Here is a 26,605-nt window from a genome sequence, read left to right as displayed (position 1 = left end):
CACAATGCAGTGAGACCAACAAAAATAGAATAACTTTTTACTAACAAAAAACTCCACCTTATACACATTATGAAAAATAAACAATTTAATGTGCTTTTCACAAACTTTCAAAGAAAATTTTCAAAAGAAAAGTTCTATCAGTTATGTCACATGAGGTATCGGTCTTCGGTATCGGTTCATTTTTACGTGCTTCATATCAGGCCGGATACCAATACTGGTATCGGTGCATTGCTAATTATATTATATTATATATATAAATATGCCTTTTCATTTTTTCTTTTTGTCTTTTTTCATTTAATAAAGAATACATTAACAGATAAAATAAAGTCTTCGGTTTCTTCTCTATCTTTTTGCTCTACTGTTACAGCAGGAGAGATTTAATTTTTTATTTATTTTAATGTTATTTTGCATGAATATTTTATTTATTTATTATTTTTAATTAATTGCATTGCTACTTTAATGTAGAAACAAACATATTTTAGTATCATAATAATATTAGACAGGAACTACTTTTTACTTCTTTTATTTTTAAAAAACAAAATAAAAAGGATAAATAAAATAAAGAATAAAGCCTGCTCTTGTCAAGTCAGTCTACTCTAAACAAGTTGCGTTTACCATCGTACGAATCACATACCCCCAAACCCCACAGCGCACCAGTTTAAGTCCGGCATCCCGAGCGGCCAGCCTCCAATAAATCAATACGCTATCTGAGCGGAACTCCACGCTCCCAGTACATCGAGTAAATCCATTCTGCTGTTTAACAAACAAGACAGTTTGCGTTTAGTGGGTGTAAGTTTGCAATCTGGAGGCAGTCATGGCTAAACGCTTGACCTCTCTTCTCCCAGCGTTGGCAGGTTTCTATCATTGTCATATGATTACTCATTCGCTTCTGAGCTCTCTCAACACTCAGGGCCTTTCTGGCAGGTTTGAGGCGTACCAGACAAGATGATGATTTGAGAAATGCGGCGGACCGGCGTTCATCAAATTTCGTCGGAATGTAAATGAAAACATGAAGACTTCACCTGCGGGCCCGGCTGCTGGAGCTTGTATTGCGAGTACGGCTGCCGAACAGCTACTCATTAAATCAAACTCACCCCAGCTGTGTACACTCACAGGCTGCCTGAGCAAAGAGACCTGGCTCTCCTCTCTTACTTGCAGTGACTTTAAACTTTGGGGAAGGTTCGAGCCCCCTCTGGGGGATCAGAACCAATGACCTATGATTGGCGAGCTGTGTCTCAATTCCTCTAAACAAAGCCCCATCAGAAAGAAACGAAGCGGGGATAGAAACTTGCGTGCGATTTGCTGCTCACTGAGGCCTTGAGAAATTTGCGCCGTTCATCTGCTCATAGGTTCAGAGAAGATATTGGCGACCGTGTGTGTACGTGCGTGGGTGTTTGTTCCTCTGGAGTGTGTAACTGTCCTCAGTCCTGTCCAGATGGTGATGTTGGGTTCACCTTGTCCGTGACCGTTTCTTCAATGCAGCAGAGAATGAGGTGTGCCAAAACAGATGGATAATATTGGTCTGCTCTGTGATTTTAAAACCTGCATCTGGATTTTTTTTATCGTCTCTTTCTCACTCACGCTCTCGTCAAGCCGAACGAAGAGCGAACTTTCATCTTTTCTGGCAGCGCGGCCCGTTCGTGATAATTTGATTTTGTTTTCGCCGGTGTAGGTTCTTGTTGGAAATAACGTCTCTCTCCCTCCATTATTTGTGTTGCAGTCGTGTTTAATTAAACCCAACGTCTGATGCCTCTCAAAATGGCCGCCGCTCTCTAAACACTTCAAAAGCTTGTGCAAATTACATTTACTATGTAACCATTGCATCATGTGCGCGTTTCACAGCCACATACTGTATCTGGGGCTGATGCATCGCCATATCTTCTAGTCTTTATTCTCTTTTTATTTTCCCCTACTTCAAAAACAACGCATCACACCCCACATAAAAGAAAACAATCGACCCAGAAGGCATCTGTGTTTCTTGCCCACGAGGTGGCAAACTGTATGTTTTTTACCGATTTGAGAATGACTGTGTGTGGCAACGAAAATGAATTTCTTTCAATTGACAAACAAACGACGGGCGCGGTGCTTGAAAAGGTTAAAGTGGCATGAGCGAGATTAAAATGAGGCAGATGAGAGGCAACCTCCAGGCGTTATTCAAATGGAGGAGTTATTTTTAATTTTGCTTCAATAAAGCAAGGCGCTCAGCCATCTCTACCCAGATACTTAATTAAATACTTCACGCACTATATTAGTTTTGTGTTGCCTGCCGTCGGTTTGGAATGGTAATAGCCATAAAGAGAAACATTTGTCTGACAGATAAAGTGAGGTATAAATCACTTTTCCCCCCGAAGAACGATTTTGGAATAATAAAATACTCCTGTTTGCTGGCGTGAGAGAAATTATATTAGTTTCTACTTAAGGAGGCGAAGGCTATTTTACCAACTGACTCTCTCTTTTATTCTTGCAGTCTTAAGGAACTCTCGCACGTATCGCACTGCACTCACTTAGCTTTGATTTACCTCGCGTTTGGCTTGGGTTCAAATTTGCAGCATGTGAATTTGTAGATAGATTAGAGAGAATCGATTTGTTTATTATTATTATTTATTATTATTTTTTATTGATATGGATTATATGATATGAGTTTCTTTATTGACCCTATTCCTTAAATATTTATAGTCCTATTGTAAACGATTCAAAATGTATTTCAAAGAAAAAATCTTTAAAATCTTGGTAAAGCATTCAAAAGAAGGGGTTTCCTTTTCAGCTGATATCATCAAGCCCCTTTTTTTGAGCCCCTCCCTTCCAACAACACTATATTGTCTCATGATCCAGTCAATTTCTGATAGATTAAATCAATCATAGGGTGCACCATATGATGTGGAATTGAATACTAACTACGATTGTAAAACTTCAAAACTTCAGTCTCTATTAAAACATTCTGTGCCATTTAAAACAATATGGACGATTTCCCCCAGTTCTCATTTATTATAAGTATAATTAACGTACCATTTTTTTATATATTTTATATTGTAAGTGAACCTAAGGGAACTGTTCTTATCTCTTCTGTATACTGTAATATGCATTAGTCCATAAATAGGGAGGAGATTTGGAAACTTTCACCACACTTTAAAATGTATTAAACGGGTATACATTACGTTACGGGGATATTTTACCCCAAAATAAAAAATTCAGTCATCATTTACTCACCCTTTAGTGAATTCAAACCGGAATGACTTTCTGTCTTCTGCAGAAAACAAAATAAGATATAAAAAAAAATGCTTTTAACCAGACAACGGCGGTACCCTTTGACTTGCATTGGTTTTGTATCTAGAAAATAGTAGTGAATGGGCACACCGATTGTTTCTTACCAACATTCTTCAAAATATCTAAGTGAGTCAATGAGGACCTTTACTTGACAAGATATCATGACAAGTGACATTTATTTAAGCAAAACATTTGACTTTCAACTTATTTGGGTACTTGCTGGTTGTCGAACTTTAAAATATATGTATATTTTGTGTAATATTTGCTGCTACTTTTTTTCAAAGTACACTAGAATATTTGGTCTAAATTAAGACACATAAAATAAATTCAGACATTTTAAAGAAGTGGATCAAATGTCCACAAGTCATTTTGTGCCATTGTACTGTATAATGTATGATGTAAAACCAAAAATCTTTTTTATTCTCAGTTCATGCTCATATTAAGTCATTTACAGTGAACCCACAGTCAGTCTGATTCTTTAAGCCTGTTACAGTACGTACAGTGACCTCCAGGCTTCATTCTCTGTCTCTGCTGAGTAAGACATCTCCCCGCGGACGGCTTCCTCCAGTGGAGCATTGTTGGACGCCCATATTTCTCGCTCTGTCTCCCATTCTGCAGGGTTTTTACTGGTGGCATCTGGTTCTCTCTCTCCCTCTGTTCCCCAATATGTTCCCAATCTGTCCACAGGGCCTTGACTTGCTCTAATCTGCCACTTCATCTTCAGTGAATATATCCCATCGCTCGCTGGGCTCAGACAGGGAACCAGAACTATCCTGTAGCGCGGAGCGTCCAGACTCACTGAAGATTGAAAAGAATGGGTGTCATTCTTTAGCCGTGCGTCCACACACAACTGTGCGTGTGAACATTTTTGTACAAAAAACACTTGTACACAGTTAGTATTGAATGAAACCCACTCTTTTTTCAATGTGTTGCTTTTTCCTTTAGTTTTTGATGAGACATGGCTAATGGTTCTGCTATGAAAAGCTATTGGCTGTATTCTTGGCGCGTTAGGAGGGACTGTCAGTACACATCCAAGAAATAAGTTTCTTTCTGCTGCTCTTTAATGAAGGAAGATTCCAGAAGTTAAAACTGTATGACAAAAACTGTTTTTCTTAAGCGTTTGTGTCTCTTCCTGAGGTTGAGTGGCCTCAGACAGCACCATTTCTCCTCGTATTTCCACCCACGAAAAAATCCTTCCCCTCTCTCTCTCTCTCTCTCCGTCCGTGGTGCTTCGCGGTCTGAGGAAAAAACAGCCGGCCTGTGGGTGAAAAATGGGGCCATTTGGGCTTGTTTGTAAGTTCTGTCAAGAAGTAGCACCCCTGGCTTGGCCCGGTTAACAAATTGGATGTTTAATCTGGTGACATTCGTATCTGGGCCAAGGGCTAATGTATGTGTCTAAGAATAACCGGCCAGCCAAGCTGATAGATGGGAAGCTATTATAGGCGGTATTTAAATCTGAGGGCACAATTCCTCTATTTCCATGGCGGGAGACTGACAGCTTGATTTCAACACTGGGGGGCTCGGATGGAGCTGTCAGCCTGCACACGTCAGGAGGGGATTTTCTTTGTTTTCTTTAACACCGTCTTCTCTTCCTCCTTTTACTTGATTGACTAGACAGGCTGTTAACCGTGATGGTTGAGATGGAAGGCAGTGTTGGAACGGGATGTAGATATAGTGCTTTTAGATAGAGATCTTTCACTTTAGTTCTCGACTCAATGCTGTCGGACCGGTGCGTTGCAAGATTGTGTTTTCTGTGAGCCTATGAATGTTTAGTAGTCCTTGCTAGGGCGGTCAACATCACTGATGCTATAGCTCATATCAAGGCAGGGTTTCTGTTACAGACATCTCATGACACCTCAAATCATGTGGATAAGTCACATTGGGTGAACATGTGGGGCACAGTGTAAGTAAAGGTTTGAAATTGACTAACAACTTCCAACTTTTAGTTTCCTCTCATATAATGTCATCCAGTAAAAGTGTAGATCGGCGAACTCACCTGGTGTCAAACTCTCCCATACAAACACGTTGTTCTCAGAGTCCAACGCAATGTGTTGCCTCCCGCTGTTTTTACTGACAAGCCTTACAGTTTGATCTCCGTGTAGAGCAAAACATTATCTTAACACTTCCTATTTTATTCACCGTGCCCTCTACTGTACACGTATGCCCGTTTCACACGCTAGTTTCGGATGGAAACCAAAGTAAACCATCTGTTAGATCTGCCTGTCTCCCGCCAGTCAAAACCACCGCAGCCATAGTCCATTAAAATTCACATCGTTTCATAAGAGATTGTATTCGTTGTGCTTAGTGTAATGATTCAGAGTTCACAGGGAAACGTGCAGTTTATGGCTTACGTGAGATGGTGGCAGATTTCTGGAGTTTCAGTTATGGGCGTAATAAGCGCCTCCGCTCTGTTCAGGAAGTGCAGCCTGCAGTAATTGCTGATCCATTCCACTGTTCTGAGGTCAGCCGTGCTGACGTGTGTTACGTGTTCGCTCCTCGCCGCATTATGTCATGGATTGATTTCGACTTGAGGTACGAATGTGTACTTTGCCATAGTAACCAAGGCCAAAATAAAGTGAAGGAGGGTCTTGAAGTAATCGGATCATATGGGAGGAGTTTGTGCGTTGTTTGTGTGTGATTCCTGTTACTCAATCTCTGGTGTTCAGTACAAACTATTCACAGTGACACTGTTCACCGGTTCAAACAAACACACTTTTTTTCTTTTTCATTTATCTCCTTACAGCCATCTTTCCCATTATTTTCAGAGAGCAGATGGTGAAGTCATGGGTTCTTCTTTTCGTCATCGACTCTTGAAAGTTGTCTTTTTGAAGTGATAAATATCTTATAAAACATCAGCGGGAAACAAATACAATACTATATTACAATGCTAAGTCGAGCATCATGACATATTAACAAACACCCAAGTCCTGGCAACCATTCAGAACACCCTAGCAACACCACGGTAATAATTAAGTCATTCGCTATTTTGGCAAACTCCATTCACATTTTCTAAAAAAAAGAAACATTGATTTTTTTTCATTCATTTCTTTTTTATTATCATTTGTGTTGAACCGAATTTCATAACCAAAAGCTTAAATTATAAATCATTATTATATAATAACTATTGCGAATCAATGTAAGGCAGACAGATAGTTTTAAATCCAGATAGTTACGAATTGCACCCAATTGCACTTTAAAAGCAACATGTCAATTTAAGTCATACTATTAGGCCATGTTCACACTTGACTTCTTTTTTGAAGCTGCTATCATCTGTTTTACATTAAATCCTATGGTGTAAACCGTGTTTTCAAAAAGAGTCCTGAGTGCTTTTTCTGCAGCTCAGAGTGTCTTTTCAGGTTGAAAAACGTCCACTGAAAACAAAAAAACGCCATACATCAAGCACCGATTTCACAGCTAACCAATGACAGAGACCTGTCGTTTCAATAACAACATGCGAGGAACGTGATTGGTGGTGAAGGGTCAAGCTTGAAAAAATAAAATGGCGGCCGAAACGCCCCTTGGAGCATAGTTTTGTATAAATTATTATATTAAAGGTACTTGCAAAGAAGTTCTCTGTTTATAATTCAAATATAATCCCTACACGCTACCTATGAAGCCTGTCTCTCTAAGCTGCCTTTGAGCACAATGCTAGCTTTTAACATCGCCGGCTTCTATTTGTAACCACAATGCTGCAAGCTAAAAAAGGTCATTTTTTTGTCAAAAAGAAGTCAAATGTGAACACAGCCTTACAAGTCTATATTTCCGTTAAAGGGTTAGTTCACCTTAAAATGAAAATTCTTGCTTCATTTACCCTCATTTCATTCCAAACCCGCATGACTTTCTCTCTTCTGCAGAAAACAATATAAGCTATGTTGAAGAATGTTGGTAACCAAACAACACTGGCCCCCATTGACTTCCATTGCATGCACACAAAACCACAAAGACATTTCTCAAAATATCTTATTTTGTGTTCCACAGTAGAAAGAGCCATGTACAGGTTTAAAATGATATTTGGATAAGTAAATGGTGAGAGAATTGTTATTCTTGGGTGAACTATCCCTTTAAAATTTCTGTTCCAATGTTTTACAAACTTATCAAACGCTTCTCTCCTGATTTGGAGTTTTCAAAGGAACAGCAGGTTCTCTGTGGCTTTAAAGCAGAGCTCATTATGAGTGTCTGTGATATGTGCATGAGTCTGTTTTAACCCGCTCATTGTGTTCATAACAAAGGTAAGAGGCCAGAAGAGCAGACATTAGATGCAATGTAAAGGATGATACTGAGGAGAGAGACAAAGATCCCTTCTAGAGACTGTTTGAGTGCCTTATTAAATATTTAGTCTGATTGTACACGGTCCTGTAATTGCCATCTTGGCTAGTGAATAATTGATGACGTGTAGGAGAGCAAAAGAGAAGCCCAGTCTCTCTCTCCCTTCTGTCCCACACATCCACACCTTGCCGTTTTTATACACCTTTATTGTTAATATTATCTTGTCCTCATTAGCTAAGATGATTCCTGGAGAAATTAACGATATGATATTACAACCTTTATTGCTTCTTTTTTATGCTTTTTTACAACATCATATTTTGAGCTCTAAATGATAGCAGGAAATCCTTTTAAAAAATTCACACTGCTGAGTTTAGTTGGTCAATCAGAGCAAATGTTTGAACTTTTGTTGATTTCACCAATTCCCTTAAATACTCCCAATAAACTGGTGAGGAAGAGGAGTATTGCGAGAGGGGCGAAAAGTGTTGTGCTAATCGGTTGCAGAGCTAATAAATTTCCCCCTTTTTAACCATCCCAAAGAAGCAAATCATTTCATAGAAAACAACTAATACTCGGAGCAAATGGTGGCCGAGAATTGGAGCCATGGCAGCTTTTAAAAATACCTCTGCTGAAATATTGATTTTTTTCTCTTTTTCTTCTTGCCTAACGTAATAAGTGAGAGACTCCAGGGATGGGTGTGTGTGTGTGAGACGATGTGTGAGCAGACAGAGATGCTCTTTTTCACACATCATGTGAGGATGCTTGTGTGTGTGTGTTGGTCTGTACGTGTGTGTTGAGCACTCGCTATGGCTGATTTAACAAGCTGTATATGATAACTATAATGAGGGACTACGGCATGTTTTTCTTGGAGAGTGTATCTGGATGAACAACACAAAAGGGATTTTTCTCCAGAACATGAGATTGAATGACGGTAAAGTCCAATTGTAACAAAAGACTCCGTCAATCTTACATGTGTCTCTGTTAGAGTCAGAAAAGGTCTTAACAATGTCTCAAACAACTCGAAAATTTTTATCGTTTCTTCATTCAAGGACAAACGATCTCAATAGCTTTCTCTTTAAGGTCAAACAGAAACATGTAAAAAATGTGTTACTTTATTGAACCAAAACTTTATTAGAAGAACATGTTCCAAATCTGGAACAACTTGAGTAAATTAATTTGTTCTAATAAACACATAGAAAGATATTTTAAAGAAGGCTTGTAACCGAACCGTTCTTGGCCACCTTTGACTAGCATAGTAGGAAAAATGACAATGGTGGTACAAAGTACCCCAAAACTGTTTGCTTTCCTACATTCATCAAAATATCTTCTTTTCTTTTCAACAGATGAAAATTATAGAACTTAATAAGAAATGTATAACACAGTTTTCCTACTATGGTAGTCAATGGTTGCCAAGAACTGTTTGGTTACAAGCATTCTGCCAAATACCTTTCTCTGTGCAGAACAAAGAAATATATACAGATTTAGAACAACCTGAGGGTGATTAAATTCATTTGGCGACTGTTCCTTTAAGTCTCCTGAGCCACATTTAAGAAGTGAAATTGTTTTCTGGGATGTTATGTCTGGATCTAACATTTATCAAAAAGCACGCTAGATTTGTTTGTATACAGTACAGCATACCTACCTACAATCCAAAGCGCACATTTTTTTATTAGATCTGACTAATGGAGTTATTTTTTTAATTGTTCCGTGTTCATCTCCATCACTCATAAAACAACCCAAATGTCCTCTACTTCTGTTTGTACAGAAGGATTGTAGTGGTCAGATGATGATTTACACTGATAGAGTAAACACTGGACGACAAAACTGATGTCGGTCACTCGGTGGACGGCCTACAAGTGAGACAGAGCTGAAGCTCCCTTTCCGGTGACTGTTCAGTCCTAAACCCCTTCCATGCCGGTCCTCCGAGTTCCAGAGAGAGATAGAAGTCGAGTGGGTGCTCAGGACCAGCAGTAATTTCTGACTCAGTGTTGGAGGCACATTAAGGACTGACAGGGCCACACAGCCCCCTGTAATTGATTGCAGACCGGCGTAATGAGGTGACGGCTTACAACACAGACGCCAACTCTCTCATTATCTTTACCCACTTTTTTAAGAGCAGGGCGAGAGAGGGAGACAGGCGCAGAGAGAAGGATAGAAAGAAACACTGAGACTAATAACCGAGCACCGGCTCTAGAAGGTCATTAATTATTTATGTTGTTTTAATAAGTTTTAGATGGGGAGGATGAGGTTCAACGTGAGAGTTAGACTTTCCCTTCTCTGTGTTTCTGTGTCCACACCACAATTTGCCTGTTCTGTCATTCTGTCGTTTCCTATAGCTGTCTGTTGGTTTCGTTCTGCGCTCTTTGTATCACATGTACTGCATAATGTAAGTCATTGGTCTTGAGGAAGGAGGAAGCCACAGTAAAAGTTCAAATCGCTCTGTGTCTTAGCTTTAGTAAAGATGTTCTTGTAATATTTAAAATGTATATTATTTTGAAAATAGCTGTATGTTTTAATTTGGAGTTTTATGTTAAAATGTTTTTCGTTTATTAAAAAGTTTTAATAATCGTTATTTATTATTATATATTTATAATATACTGTATTATACATATATACTTTAAAATCATTTATTTTTGCCATTATTTTATTCGTTTTATTATAGCCATGCTAAAAAACGGCAGCCTCAACTGGTTTGCTTGTCTCTGTGTTGCCAAAAAATCAAACTAGACTCTAAACCAGTTTTTAAGAAGAAAAAAGTTTTTAAGAAGACATGAAATGACAATCAATTGTTGAAAAATTATGCAAGCCAGACACTAAACTTGGACTATGTTGAATAAATCCGACAACATTCTTCGTTAACTAGCCCAAAATGTATGTGTAAAAGAGTAAATGATACATCAAGGAGTTATTATAGAGATAGTATATTCAAAAATGAAAATTCTTTCATCATCTACTCAACTTCATGTCAAACCTGTTTATGACTTTCTTCTGCACAACACAAAAGAAGATATATTGAAGAATGTTGATAACAAAACAACATTAGACCCCTTTGACTTCCAGTAGACATCAAACCACAGAGACATTTCTCCACATGAATAAATGGGTAAATAAATGATGACATTTTTTATTTTTGGGTGACTTATCCGTTTAACAACATCAATTTATAATGGAGGGCCTAGAGAATAAATACACAACAAATGCCTTATTGACCTTTATTGTAAGCAATGTTTGCAAACTGAAGAACAAAACTACTTTGTATTGTCGATGTCATCTGGCAGGCAGTGTTGCTAGAGCTTGTTTTTAACCTGTGTTACTCCTTTTATTGTCTGTCGGTTACCCTGGACCTTTTCAAAATCTGCCCTAGCTGTTTCTTTCCACTCGCCCCCGTTTTCCTGTCTGAGATCTCCATTCCACCCCGAGCCTTGTCACCCCCCCCACCATCAAGCAAACACTTCCAAACGCTGGGCTAGTCCCGCTTCGATCCGAAGGGAGCCGACCTGCTTTGAAGTGCTGCCGCTTTTCCAGGATGAGACCTGGAATCTCACATTCCCTGTCAACTCCTGCCCAGTGGCAGATGGAGAAGTCTAGACCTACGAGACACGCGTCACGTGCTCCTCACCCCCTCCACGCCCGTGCATCTCGCTATCTCTCTCCTCTGTATTCCTACCCTCTCTGCCATTCCACAACCGGCAGATCTCGCCGTCCGATCCGGGCAGCGTTCTCTACTTTCAAATGGTGACCGGGGTGGTGATAAACACAGTCCTCCTCTAATATCTGAGAAGAGTTTCACTTACAAAGCTTGTCTCCTGCTGTGTTTTAATTCAATCCTTATTGATCCATATCTCTCCTTCCAAGGACTCCAATATCATATGAATGGAGCTCAGGGATGGGTTCCCCTTATTATTGTATTCCATGGCCATAAAGGGCATTAGCAGCCAACAGACCAACCCAGATCAAGTATCAGTCGATACGAGCTAAAGAGAACAGGCTTTCTCGCTCTTTTTCTGCCCCTCTCTCTCTCTGTCTGTCTTTCTCGCTAGAATTCTCGGTATCTCTCTATTCTCTTTAAGCCCGTCTAAACTATGTATTGTGATTATGTCATGTGGTAAAGTGAGATCCTAAAATCGCCTGAGTTAGCACCGTGTGTTTTTAAAGATATTGTTACTGTCTTATTAGGGAGAAATCAATGCCGTCTGCAGATAGCGGCCATTTATATCACAGACATAGGGGCTTTTCTTGCCACCGTCTCTCTCAGCATCCCTCGCTCCGCGAGCTCTGTGGGGCGGCAACGATGGAGGTTATCCCGTGGTTAATGTGACATGGCTGTCTGCGACCTTGCTGGTTGTTAACTGCCCGGATTATTATTGTGATAATGTGGCAATTAAAAGGAAAGTACTCCATCAAAATAGTGGGGCTTATAGTCCCGGAGATGAATGCTCCGAGATTACCAGCCAGGGGAAATGCATTAAGACTGCAATCCATTTTTTTACTGTAGCCTACCTCCAGCAGAGGAGGCCATTACGGCTCATCTTCATTGATATCCATTCCCGATCAATAGGGCCAGGGTGAGGTAAAAAAAAGAGTAAATCAACAAGGCAGAGTTAGTCTTCAATATAAAGGATGAAAAATCAAAGCTCATCTCTAATTACACATCTCATGTCTATACCAGCGTCTGCTCCGAGCATGCTGACTAAATCACTCACTGACAGCTATTAGCGTGCCATATGCGGTTTCATTTCGCTGACTGTAAATATCGCATACGCTTTTTGCAGCCCGGAGGCCTTTAAATGGTTTTACTCAAGGGACTCAAGAACGATGTTTGTGTTTCTTCTTTTCCAGATTTTTCCTGAAATTCTTCTTAAAGTGTAATCAGAACTGTTTGAAAAACGCAGGAAACCCCAGAGACATGAGGCGGTTTCAGGTGAGAATACAGATTATAGAGGATAAAAACAGCCGATCTCATGCGGTTGGTGGGCACATGGTCAAATAAACACTCTTTGTGCTCTTTATAGGTGGTGGTTTCCACTACGGTGAATGTAGATGGTCATGTCCTGGCAGTTTCAGATAACATGTTCGTCCACAACAACTCCAAACACGGACGGAGGGCGCGACGCCTGGACCCCTCTGAAGGTAGAACGCACGCATCACGCATGGCTAATACACATGTAGAAATTAGACACATTTTTTATGATGTCTGCCTATCTTTATACCGTATAAATCGCTTAGAAATTTCTGTTTTTTACTGCTTGGTTATCGTAGCACAATAACGATATTATCGCAATCTATTTTCGTCAAGAATTTGATGCACCTTGGTACCATGGCACACTTGCTGTTGGTGATGTGACAATAAAACTGTTAGAATTTTTCTATATAAGATAATGTAATAAAATACATTTTATTTAGTTTGTTTTCTGTTTTCAAATTTCTTCGGCCTATGACTTACACCCAAAATACATGTGTAAAGAGTCGGAGAGAGCTGGTAACCATTGTGACTCCAAAGACAAGTTTTCAATGGGTGCTGATGAATTATTTCTCATATCAGATTAACACGATATCGATGATCGTGGGTTTTAACACCGCGGTTTCGATGTTGGATTATTGTGACGCCCCGATTTACAAAATATAGTAAAAACAAGAGATTTAGGTTGAGATTTAATGAAGAGAAAAGTTAAACTTCCCAGCGCTACATGCTGTCCTCCCTCACCTACTTCTTCGAGGACTGTAGATGAATCGGGTTCCGTGCATCTGTAGGGTCGAGCTGCAATGGGTAATGTCCCCTTTGATATGATAAAAGTTTGCACAGAACTTCACCTCCCCGCTGATCTCCGAACAGTTCCAGTATGTAGGAATTTCTGATGAGCTCTGTGATCGTGAAACGTCACTGTAAAATCACCAACACCTCTGTATCCAACTAAAAGTAGAAAGTCATTGGTGTACTTCAAATAAGACTGTTTAGTAATCTCTAAAGATCTAAAAAGATGAAGTGGTTGTCACTGACAGCAATGCATTGTGGAAAACGGGCAAGCTTTCATCTTTACTACACAAGAATACCCATGCAGTTATTGAAAAGGCAACAGCTGTTCCTTTCCACCCCAACAGGTGAATGCAAATCATGCCCAATGGTTTTGTTTACTTTCATCTATTCATTGTCACAGGAATCAAAATTCCCCATTTCCAGAGAATGTTTACCTCCACAACAAAGAGAACTTTCATAAGCAATCTGAAGTGACCTCAAGTCAAAAGTTTTGAAGTCGCATCCCGGTGATGTTGTTCGAGTGAAGTAGTGTACGTACAGTAATGTGGTATGAAGTTGCTCAAACGGCCCCTTGGTTTGACTGTTAGCTCGCCCGAGCAACGACCAATCAATTCCCGTCCATAGCCGGTGGAGACTGAGGCATTCATTCAGTCAGCCTGTCTGCCTCCAAACTCATAGACGGATTTACGATAAAAGACAAAAAATCTTAATGGTTTTATTGAGCTGAGTGGTGCACAGACACCAAAGGAAGAAAAAACAAATGAGCTCTTACGGTCATCTGACTTCCTGTTAATCTTTTTTTTCTTTTGCATTGAGGGTATGCAGACAGTAGAGTAAAACATTGGTAAACTGTTCAGTTGTTTTACGTGAATTTTCACAAAATGTGCAGGAATGTTGACACTGTTCTAATGGAGATTGTGTTATGTGATCTTGTTTTACGAAGCAGCCACTCCATGCATTAAAGCCATCAGCCCCAGCGAGGGATGGACAACTGGAGGCGCCACCGTCATCATCATTGGCGACAACTTTTTCGACGGATTACAGGTGGTCTTCGGCACAATGCTGGTGTGGAGTGAGGTATGTTATGAAAGATTAATATATTAAGCTTTGAACATCACTATGTATTTATTCATTCATGGTATATAAACTTTGTTTTGCTTTACAAATTATGTATTATAATAAATATAACCATATTTGATTATAAAATATTTCTTTTTTTTCTTACATTTATTTTTATTAATATTTTTTTATACTCATTATGTATAATTACAAATATATTAATTATTTTTCTATAAAAAACTAAATCATTCAAGTTATTTAGTTTTTTTAATATTTATTATCTTTAAAATATTTAATTAAATGACCTTTTATTTAAAAATGGACTGTTGCAATTGTAGCAATTTCATTTATTGTTTAAGGTTAAAATGTTACAGTTTCAGTCTTCTAGTTTTAGAAACAAATGCAAAAACTGCAGCATCTACACACTATATGAGTAAAATCTATAACTCTGTCCTATAAGTAATGAATCAGTTTTTAAATTGAAGAAAGTGTTTGAGTATTGATTGTTGACCACTGAACGTGCGCTCTTATGGCTTCTAGCTCATCACACCTCACGCTATCCGGGTGCAGACACCCCCTAGACACATCCCTGGGGTCGTGGAGGTCACACTTTCCTACAAGTCCAAGCAATTCTGCAAAGGAGCTCCTGGGCGCTTTGTCTACACAGGTATACAACACTTACCACTGCCTGGAGCATCAAATTTTTATAGGTTGATCTTTGCATGTCTTTTCATCCACAAGTGCTTCTCCTGTCTTTGTTGGCATATAAATATGCTTTTTGGTCCTTAAAGACGACGTGCTTGTTCCACAATGTCGGTTGTGTCTTTACCTTTAGCCGATGTCCGTTCTCCTGTGTCCGAGTATCATTTAGTCAAATCGATGCTTTTCATCCAGAGATTATTTCATCAGAATAATCCAGATGCCAGTCAAGGCAGGCGAAAGGTCAGATCGAGGACTGTTTGGTCCGATAAGAAAATGTCAGGTCTGTGTTAGGTCTGTCTGTAAAACATCAGCTTTATCTCAATGTATTTCACGTTCTCTTTGTTAAAAGCGCCTCTCATTCAGATGCACTGGCCGTGTAAGCAGCAAAAAGAGACACTTTTACAATGGAGTGGACGAGCCTGTCTTGCTTTCGGCCATTGCTTTGCAATGCTAATGTCTGCTTGGGCCGACAAGGTGATTTGACTGACAGCTGTACTGTGCGTGGCTTTTACGAATCCCGCATTGAGAATGGCTTGAATTTTTTCTTAAAGTTCAAAAGAATATTCTCTTGCAAATTGTAAAGATGAATGGGACGGACGTGTGGAATATCTTAGAATCAGAAAGCAGAGATAGAACTCAAGTGTCAGGTCACACAAGATAAAGGACAGGGTCTTGGACATATGACTACAAAAATAGACATCATTGTATAAAAAATCGAATGTATAGTTACTTTATATTCATTTATATGAATTTATAGAAACCAAGTTCATCAAACTTCTTCTTTTGTCTTTTACAAAATAGTTTCCTGTAAGAGACAATATACCTTTTCGGACAATGCATGCCTAATCTTGTTTCCCAGAATGCATCTCTGTACACTGCAAATTAGATTCACGCGTACATATGTTAGACCATGGATGCACGGACGTACATCCGGCATCATGTTTATTGTGCCATAGACGTGTGATATTCATGAATACGAAATGAAGCAGGCTTTTAAATACTAAATAGGCAGACTGTGTATAATTGAAGAGGAATGAGAAAGCATCTAACCTCAATGATGTCTTTCCCACAAGAGATTTCCCATAAGCCTCAGTGAGCTCAACTTTACACTGCATTCCAGCTCGAATCAAACTCACTCCTTATCGTCAGACGCTTCCAAAGGAACGCCAGCCAGTTCGAATATTTTGAAAGAGATACATTTAGGTCATCTGAAATTAAGCGTCCAGGCCGTAGGGATTGGGAGGGGGATCGGTGGATACGTACTGTACTGTACATTAGGAATAGAGACTAGCATCTCTGCGCAGACACACATTATTTTTATCATATTCCTTTTATCTGTCTTTCATTAGCAGTAATGGAGCCAAGCAGTGCATCAAAGGCGCACAATATGCCCATTGCACCGATTGTAGGCTGACGGTCTAATCTATGGTGAAAGACAAGTAGCAATGCTCAGAGACATGTCTTCTATACAGTAGTGTTAACGCCAGCACAGGAAGTGATCTCATGGTCATCTGTCAGAAGCATCTGAGGCTGTTGTGGGAAATTTTCAGCTTTCTGAAACAGCTGGCTGTTGCTTTGCTGTTACACTTGTGTTGAGGGAACAGCCCATAGACATAAACTAAACAAACTAGTATAAGCCAGAAAATGAGGGTCTGATTTAGATTTGAACAATGTTTGAAACGGACAAACTTAAAATATTTTTAAATATTTTTGTAGTTTGTGAAACATTTATCCGAAGTGACGTAGAGTGCATTAAATCTATAAAGGTTGGTTAATTTATAGACTGCATTTAACCTAATTTTATATTTTATAATATTATAATTGTGATAAATAGAATTCAGTATTTTATGAATTTTTTTAAACAATTCATTTGAACTGTTCGGAAATATTCAGTTCAATTCAAATTTATGTCTGTAGCACCTTTTACAAATTTTAGTGTTGCGAAATAGATAACGCCTCGTACAATCAGTGGAGACATAAAGAAATGTGTAGGAATAAAGAAAAATCATATATTTTTTTATATTTTTGCTTCTTATAGCAAATGAAGAGTTTGGTTCCGAAATTACATGTTCAAAGATCATGTTTTTTTACTGTGCAGTCCAATTAATATCAATATAAAAAATGTGTTAGTAGTGCTTTCATTTGCATAAGTGATACTGTAGAAACATCTCTATAAATCTGTGTAAATTATTGTATAAACAATAGATTTGTTAAAATATATATATTTTTTAAGATTGTACAGTAAACAGTGATTCTCAAACTGGGGACCCCCGAGATGGATCCGGGATCACATGGTTGAGTTACATTTAATGAAATATAGAAATCTATGATACATTTTGCGCAATGAAACATCAGAAATATATGACCACCAACATTTTATATTTAAATATGTTTTTGGTTTAATTAAAAATCTTTAAGTCTTTATTTGGGGGGCCACAAAGCAATAAACATCACAATAAAACCAATAAAACCATCACAATAGGGGCCTTACAACGAAACATTTTGAGAATCACTGTAATCGGACCGACTTTGTGATTTTGTTGATGTTCCACTAGCTACTTCCCAACGCTAGCTAGCACTACAGGGAATGTCAAAGATTGGCTCTCCTTTCATGTGTGGCACGGGCTAGTTTGGACATCTTGTTAGATTAGCAGAATGTTAAGTCCATTCTCACTTTCTGTGTTGCAGCTGGTACCTGATAACTATTACTGCACTCTTTCACACATTTACCCTCTTCTGTCTCATTGTCCCACTGGAGAAATCTTCTTCACTTCTATTCTGTGTTAGTTCTGCTTTCTGCCTGCATGCATCATTAAGTCCTTCAGTCCACGAGTGCTTGTCTCTCTCTTTCTTCCTCTCTCTCTGGGGGTTAGGACTCCCCAGGTGTTAGGTTTGGAGGAAGGAGGGCGAGATGAGTGTGAAGTGCCTGAGGGTATTGACTTTCCTGGGAAAACACAGGTCTCTAAAATCAGTAGCCAAATACTGCAATAACTCAACAGCCATTGATCGTCTTTCCCCTACGGCCACATTGATCTATACATTACAAGCTTTGAGACTGGCGGCATGGATCCAGCTTACGCTAACACAACCCTCCCAATCATCAGTAACTTACTGCCACTGCCATAATAATCATAATAATACATGTGACGAGAAGTAATGTATTCAGTTTGATACAGCTAAATGACAGAAAGGTAGTACATCACGCCCCTGGTTTGCCAACTTGTACCTATAGTACTTTATAAACAAGCCTGTTTGGTTGCTACACTATTAAAAAACAATGTGTTTGTGTAACATGAAGACAACAGTTTGCACATTGAATTTTTATTTAAAAAGTTGAGAATTACATTTATATTTATGCATTTGGCAAGGATTTCATCCAAGCTATACTGTACATTTTGTCCCTCGGGTATCAACCCATAAACGCAACAGGAACAGGACCATTTGTCCATATCATTTTATTTGATTTATTTAATTGCAGTCAAGGAAATGCATCAGTATAAAACAACAGTTGTGTCTGAAGCATCCTTACATCTTCTTGAGAGGGAAAAGGGTTTTATTCCCCTAGCGGTGCTGTATGCATTCCAAGCAATTGCACAATATCCTGGAGACAGTGGCTGAGAGTACTGGAGGTGCGGGACTGTTAATATAAAGTATACTGGTCTCCAGGGCAGCTAAGTGCCTGTCAGAACATGCCTGATGTTCTTCAGGCTGACAGCCTTTGGCATCGCAAACAAGAGCTGTAGCATCTTTGTTGAGACCCGAGACCTTTTGTTTCAAGAACTAAGGGTCTCCTCAATAGGGTGCTGGGTTACGCAGTGGCAGAATAAACGACCACCTTGAGCACCTGCCTAACTAGTTGTCTACTCTCGCTATCCTAAATCTCTCCTTGTTTGAGCAGCAATTGTAGAAAAGGGGTTGTTTTGTGAAGCTAATGGCCACCATGGGGTTGTAGACTAGGCTGCATCGCTCCCGTGGGGTTACTCTGGGCGTACACTGTTTTTGGTCTCTAAATCTTCATCTGCAGCACACTTCATACATTACGCTATTGCCAAAAGTGAATGTAAAACTTTATAGTGCTTCGAACTGTGTTTGTTTTTGAATTGAAGCTCTGTTGAGAGTCCTGCGGAAATGTAGTGTCGCGGTGCTGGAACAGACGTCGGGCATCGGTGTAAGGGTGGGATTGGATGTCAAAGCCCCACAACAAAGATTTTCTCAATCTAGTTTGAGTGAATGTAATTGCCGCAGCCTGGGGCCAAAAGAGTTGATTGGAAAACCAAGGAGCTCCCAGCTGGTATGCAACTTAATGGAACGGGCTGGTTTTGGAACCTGCTTTTTGTGTTCGCACATCAGCCAGAAGTTCTGGCGCCGTCCGGCGCACAAGCTCTTTAAATCTGGCACTTAAGCTTAATGGCACAAGCCCGGTGGACGCGGTGCCTGATGTTTCTCAAAGGCTGTTCCCATACACGCAGCTCGGAGAGGGACCAGGAGCAGTTCACTTGTTGCCCAGACCGTGGAACAATGGGCCACTTTGTTACCTTTTCATCCTCTGCGCGGGCAGATGGAACACATTAGCGTAACGTTCCACTGGATGAGCTCCGCGGGACTGCCGAGCACGTAGAGCGGCACCCGGTATGATGTCATCATTTCGTACGGTTGTTTCACAGCTTGGACGCTGATGTGATTGAGAGACTCGCTCTAGGAGGTGGTCTGTCAACATCATCCTGACTATGGCATTTATTAGTCAGTTGCATTAACAGTAGCTATCAAATTGCTATTTTAGCTAACAGTAAGTTGCTGTAATTTAAAGGCGTAGTTAATCCAAAAGAAGAAAGAAATAAGGTCATACAGGTTTGGAATTTAAATTTAAAGGGCTCATTTAATATGTAAAATGGCATGATCAGTTTTGCTGTTGCTTTACTAAAATCACACACAACCGAGGACAAAACCAACTCTTCCCATAACTCGAGACAAGCTAAAAAAGAAAAGTGGAGGTGACATGAAATCCTTCTTTTAAGTCCACTCGTTCACTCTCGTTTTCTTCTACTCTCCTCAGAGACACACCAGTGACGCAGTCCTGCTGATTACCGCTCGCATCCGTTTGTCGTGCTGGCTAGATATGTTAATCATCCGCTGGGTAATTGCCTCTGTAGTGCCTTGATTAAGTTGAGTGACACGTCAAGAAAGTGTGCCTCAAAGCCATACTTCCCCCACCTGAGGAGGCTGTTATTATTTTGGAGCCACCGCCTAAAGTGTCCCCCCGTGAAATGACTAATTATCCAACATTGGTTCCACAGGTCTCCTCTTAAAGAGAAAAGTGTCTCCTTTGATAGTGAATATGAATCCAGGCTCTGTAAAGGAAAGTCACGTTCCCCTGGTGTAGAAAAGCCCTCTGTAGCTCATCAAATGCTCCTCTTCTTACATTCCTAATTTTTTTCTCGCACGCACACGCATGACACCAGCGATATAACTTACCCTGTGAATTCCCGAAATAAAGACGCCCCACCACTCTCCTTTAATTTAGCGGCCGGCTGTAAGCGAGAATCATTTGTTGATTATTCGCCCAGAGAAAGCCAGACAGTATTTCAGGGTGTGATGTCACACAGGGGTAAACTAAGGTCAGATCACGTATCTCGGCTTTCCTAATTGCCGCCATAACAGCGGAGCGCGTTCCAGCCGTAATTAAAAGTGTGCGGTTTGTTTCAGTGTGAGCGGAGCTCTCTGTTGTCGGTGTGCTTGAAGAGGCCGGGGTGGGCTTCTCTTCATCTTCCCTGGTGGCTTTCCACTTTAAAGAAGCCTGCGCGGCCTGCCTCTACTGTCAATCACAGTTTAAAGTTCATGAAATTTCTATGAGGATCGATCCAGGGAAGAGGAGGTTGGGGTGTTTGGGGGTTGCAAGGAGAGCTCCGCAATGATTGATCAGAACTTGCACTTTGAATCTCACTTCTTGTTTTATTCTTTCAGAGTGGTGCGGTGGTGTGCATTCAGATTTTTCCCTTCATAGCGAAGGCTCTGGTCGTGGCCGCATGGGCAACACGTTTGCATCTGTTCTGACCTTTCTGATGCAATGACGGACGGGTTCGAATCAATGGCACGCTATAGGGGGTCTTCAGACGTTTGTCAACAAGCTAGATCGGCGACCCGGCAGCGACAGCGGGAGCGACACTTGCAGACTAGAGCAGGAAAACAAATCGCTTCCTTTCCTTTCGCACCCCTCACATCGCCCCGTTGTGCATCCGCAAATGTCTTCCCCCTAAAGAGTAGACGGCCAATTTAAGTGCTGCAGGTGGAAAAGCCGCCCGCTCAGAGCGATTCCCTCCCGTATCAATCATGTAGCACATGAAAATGAGAAATTGCAGCGTGTTGTGTCGGAATCCAACCCGGCATCAAATTCCCCATTCCATCAAAACGTCTCCCACGGACGGCGTATGGCTTGATCAAGTGTTTTAGATGGACCGTGGGCTCCATCTGAAATCGTTCAGTCTGCGTTAGAGGGAGACCGCCGAAATAACCTCTCTCTGAATACCGTAGACACAAGTTTGGCCGGGGGGGCGTGACTATGCTTACGATCACGACATCATGGGGGTTAAAGAGGAGAGAATGGGAATAGATATGTCACCTAAAGAGCTCCCGTGATGAAAATGCAGACGCCATCGGGAGAAAGAAACATGATCGGTCGGAGGCCCTTTTGGAAAGTGGGGATACGAGAATGTAAATAGAAAAACAGAGGAGGGTAAATAGATGTAAGCCTAGATGTAAACAAATGCAGTGTATACATATTTGGCTGTAGATGGGTTGGAATTGTGGGGATCGGGATTTTCAGGCGTCTGAGAAATGAAGTGTTTTGATAATTTCTGGAGGTCTGTGGGAGATGCAGGCCAACTTAAAATAACTGTACAAGTTTTGTAAAGTTTTCAGTAACGTGTATACTGTATGTATGCATTCAAGCTATATTATCTTATGGGTGTGTGTGCATTCCATAGGCATCCATTGAAATAAACAAAATGCTGTGGTCGTTCAGAGACTTGTGTCAACAGCAATTACATTTACAGTATCCTATTTTTTTATTTTTATGTGTTAGTTATACAAACAAATTTCTGTTGTTTTATTTCTTTCCAGAATATATCAGACTCGTAATGCATTAGAAAGCATTGCCCTCATTATGTTTGGCTATCATGAATTGGTAAGTGTTGAGTGCTTTCCCAGTCAGCCCAATATGACCTCTGACATCCGTGTAGTGTGTAATAATACCAGAGAGTATGCTGGGATTGATTTCAGAGTTGCACGCACTAGGTCTAATTTGCTAGATAGATAGAGCCGCGGCGAGCTGTGTCCAATTCAGGTTAACTGCATGCTATAGGTCAAGCGTTCTCTGGTTTTGCGTGAGAGGATTACGACGCGTTGAAGGGCGAGGATGCAGGGTGCAGTGGTGATGATCAGGTACAGAAGAGGATTTGAAAAATACAAAAGCATCAGCTGTAATAAATTCAGTACAAGTGTCTCTTTTACCTAATTCTGTGGCAGCTCGTGGTGTTGTTTTCTCCCACCGGACATCTGAAAGAGGAAATCATATTAATCTTGCACTGTTTCCTCACACTCCAAAGCCACCTTCTATTTAGCATCGGTAGATCTCTGCGGAACGCGCTATAACCTTCGAGTGTGAAAGATAAAGAGAAAAGAGACGCGCAGCCCCACAGCGCTCGCAATAAGGAGATGATTAAATTAATAATAAATATACATCCCTCTCCTCGTCTCATCTGACGCTCGGGCCCGCACGCGCACGCCCTCTCGCCACCTCTTCACCGAACTGCATTATCTTCCCCTTTTCGAATCGCACGTCAGGCACCTCAAAGACGCGTGGATGGCTGAGAGGAAGGGAGAAAAAATCAATACAAATTACGACAGAGAAAGTGGCACTGATGGCTAGAATTGCAGCATATGTTTACACTAAATCAGGCAATCTATCTTCATATGGGCTGTGTAATGCAGGCGGGGTCAGGGTTTGCCCCGCGCACACACACTCTCCAATTACTCCCACTTCTCGGCGGGAGGCAAGCCGTATCGATTGGCTGAGAGGACAGAGGCCCTGCAGGCAGCCAATGGGGCGCTGGGGTCAGAGTTCAGGGGGATTTTAATAAGAGAAGTAATGGGCTTAATTTCTTGGGGGTGTGATAGAGAGACAAACCCCTCCTCCCTGTGTCTTCTGTCCAGTGCTACAATAAAGTACAAGTTTTATGGGATTGCTATATGAATTTGCTATTACAGACGTCCTTTCTTTCTTTCTTTTTTTCTCTCCTTCTATCTTTCTCTCTCTAGCTCTTTTTCTTTCTTTCTTCTTTTGTTTTGTTTTTTTCTTTTCTATTCTATTCTATTCTATTCTTTTCTTTTTGCTTTTACATGATTATCTTGCTTTCCTACCTTCCTTTCATTCTTCAATCCATCCATCACTTATTCATCCATCTGTCCTTTATTCCTTCCTTTCTTCTTCTTCTTTCTTTCTTCTTCTTCAATTTTTATGGGATTGAATCTAAAATAGCTATTTGTCTTTTTCTATTGTTTTGTTTTCCTCTTTTTATTTTTTACACGTATCTTTTATCTATTCATTCTTTCTTTCTTTCTTTCTTTTCCTTCTTTCCTTCTTTACTTTGTCCCTCCATCCATCACTGATCTATCCATCCTTCCTCTATTCCAAGTTTTATTGGATATTTATGTGAAATAGCTATTTCTGTTCTTCTTTTCTTTCTTTTGTTTTTCTCTCTTTATTTATTTACTTTTCCTTTCATTCCTTTACTTTTCATTATCTCTTTCTTCCATTCTTCCTTCCTTCCTTCCTTCTTTCTTTCTTTCTTTCTTCTCATCCATCCATCCATCCATCCGTCTCTTTCTTATCTTTTCTGTCTGTTATCTCATGGCAGGCGGTCAAGAAATGACACAACAAAAAAGTGACACATCACTTACCGAACCTAATCAAACTGCATTTGATCAGCGAGCATTTCTCTTGAACCAGATCCACAGCGCCTCTCTCGCAGCCTCCCGAGAGACCACGGGCCCGCCGAGTCCCAAACACCCCCTACTCGTCAGCCCGTCACTCCGCGAATGCTTTTCTCCTCCCCGCCGTGAAACCTTCTCAAACAAATTTGATTTAGCAGCTCGGCGAGGGCCATTCCTGAGGAAAGAAAACAAATATTGTTATAATGGTAATAACATCTATTTGAAGCGCACGACAAACGACGCCGGGCCCTTTGAAAAGAGGCCCCTGCTCCCGCGCAGCCACCTTATTCTTATTCATGAAAGGACCGCTTATGCATATTAGCGCAAACTAGGTATTCTACTCGCCGGCATTTGGACTGTCAATCATCCTTACGGAATACAAGAAGGAGCGGTGACAAAAGAGAACCGGGCAAGAAGGCTGACAAATTGTCCCCAAAGTCAAATTTGACAGCCTTTTATGATTAATGGGCTTGATTATGGAGGAATATCTCCCTAACTGCTTTCCGGGTGTTTCTTTCTGCTTTTCCTATTGCGAGAAATGGGTAAGAGAGGCTAAGCGTAGAAGCCTCGAAGAGTTGAGGGAGAAGAAAGGAATTGAATTAGGCAGGAAAGGTTAGAGTTTGTGACAAAAAGAAGCTTGCGGTGGGAAAGACAGGCCACAGGGCCTCGCAAAACACTTCATGAAACAAATTCACGCAGGCGGAGGCCCGTGTTGATGCCACCGGGACAGACGTAAACAAATATACGAGGATAAATGTACAGGGGCGTGAAGCTCAAATGGTTCATGAAATGAATACACCGTAATTCACCCGTCATCCTGCCAAATGCATAAATGTTACTTGCTGAGTATTAATCACTGAGGATAAAAGACATCATGTGTCTTCAAAACTTAACCAGTTAAATAAAAAAAAACATATTTTCTGTTTCTCCTACAGCTCTGAATGAACCCACCATAGACTACGGCTTCCAGAGGTTACAAAAGGTCATTCCTCGTCACCCCGGAGACCCGGAGAGGTTACCTAAGGTTAGTGTGGTGGTCTGAAGTTATTGTTTTCTTGGGTGTATTTTCAAATCACACAACCTGTCCAGCATCGACATGACATAAATGTAAAAGTGAGCCTAAAATGTATGCGAGACGGACATAAAACAGTACGTTGAATATTTCAGCATTAGATTTGCCACTGCATCTGTACTTCAAATGTTTTCCCAAGTCCGCCAACCCAACCTTGATTCTCAAAGCCTGAGGGCCTTCTGTTTGATAGCGTAGAAAGAACATCTCATAAGGGCTTGTGAATGAAAAAGCCACTGTTTGTGCGATACCGGCTTTGAAAGGGTGAGATGGGGGTTATATCCAAGCTGGTGACTCGTTTCCACTTTGGAGCAGCAAAAAGCAAACAAATCTGTTGGAAAAAAGGAGAAACGCATGAGGACGGGGTGTATGTATATGCAAAACACACATGTGTGCACACTCACCGAGTCGAGCACGGAAACCGAATGTGCAGTCAGGTGCCCTGGGCGGTTTGCCGCCTGGTTAGTATGAAAAGATTATTTTCCCCTAAAAAGGCAGGAAGCTAAGTGAGAGAGATTCTTTCGGGCAGGGCGCTGGTGTAGGAGGGGATCAGATCTGATGCGGACTGACATTTTGAAACAGTTGCCAAATTGAAACCATTTATCAAATTCTGACATCTGAGATCCAGTCACCAAAAAAGCAGTTTATTTGTAAATTGATACTAATAGTAAGCATACATTGTCTGGCTGCTTTGATGCCGTGATTTGTGGCGAGGGGAGGCCGCCAGCCATCACCTCTTATATACTTATACATTCGAGAGGAAAACTCAATAAGAATGTTGACGCTTTCTCCTCCGCCTGTATTTCGCTCCCGGTGCCGAGCATTTTTGACACGGTCCTATAAATAAATAAGCAAGTAGATACATAAAGCAGTACGTAGGTAAATAAATAACTAAGGGAATGAATAAGTAATCGAGGCATGCAAATAAGCAAATAAATAAACAAATAAAAAGCTAAGTAAATAACCATGTTCCAAGTTATGCATGAATATCCTCATTTGTGTCACTCCAGTATTTTTGTACAGTATAACCTACATATCTAAAAGAGAAGTGAGCGTATATTTATTTTTGGGCCTTTTATATTTATTTGTTTTGATATATGCATTTATTTTTAAATACATAGTCATTTTGTAAGTGTTTAATTATCTCCAAAATGAGATTCGCAACATCAGAGTGTGCTTGTTTATGTGTGCGTGTTTGCATCCCTTTGCAATATTGCATTAGTGTGTGTGTACATGTGTGTATGCATATCTTTGTAGGTGTTTGCTTTTTTGTGTGTGTGAGTGTGTTTAATATGTGTAAGCTTGCCAGTGATGGCCCCAGCATTTAGAAACCCAGCTGTGCTCGCCTGGCGACCTTTGCTGGGCCCAGACGTGTATCAGGTTTATCTATAATTTCATTTCCAGTCCCAGGTTTGGCCGTCAGCAAGCACCTTTCTGTCCAGATAGATCAAGAATATGGACGTGATTCAGGGTCCTGTATTTCTCGCTGGCATTCGGGACACATG

The 26,605-nt window shown here is 40.5% G+C and overlaps 1 protein-coding gene across 8 annotated transcripts in view; it reads left to right on the top strand.

Moving 5' to 3' along the window:
* LOC130438108 (transcription factor COE3) overlaps nucleotides 1–26,605 on the top strand; it is a 96,457-nt gene that overhangs the window by 54,911 nt on the left and 14,941 nt on the right. For 5 of the 8 annotated variants that reach the window (XM_056769897.1, XM_056769905.1, XM_056769903.1 and 2 more), the window contains 5 exons: nucleotides 12,367–12,448; nucleotides 12,540–12,657; nucleotides 14,226–14,359; nucleotides 14,882–15,008; nucleotides 24,967–25,055. In XM_056769897.1, coding sequence (XP_056625875.1) covers nucleotides 12,367–12,448; nucleotides 12,540–12,657; nucleotides 14,226–14,359; nucleotides 14,882–15,008; nucleotides 24,967–25,055 — 550 coding nt within the window. The remainder of the gene's footprint in view (nucleotides 1–12,366; nucleotides 12,449–12,539; nucleotides 12,658–14,225; nucleotides 14,360–14,881; nucleotides 15,009–24,966; nucleotides 25,056–26,605) is intronic. The other 3 variants (XM_056769904.1, XM_056769902.1, XM_056769900.1) reach the window with 1 other exon arrangement.

The sequence above is a fragment of the Triplophysa dalaica genome, chromosome 16, assembly GCF_015846415.1.
Source record: "Triplophysa dalaica isolate WHDGS20190420 chromosome 16, ASM1584641v1, whole genome shotgun sequence".
Lineage (NCBI taxonomy): Eukaryota > Metazoa > Chordata > Actinopteri > Cypriniformes > Nemacheilidae > Triplophysa > Triplophysa dalaica.
The sequence above is the reverse complement of the archived record's forward strand: the minus strand, read 5'-3'. Positions and strand labels throughout refer to the sequence as shown.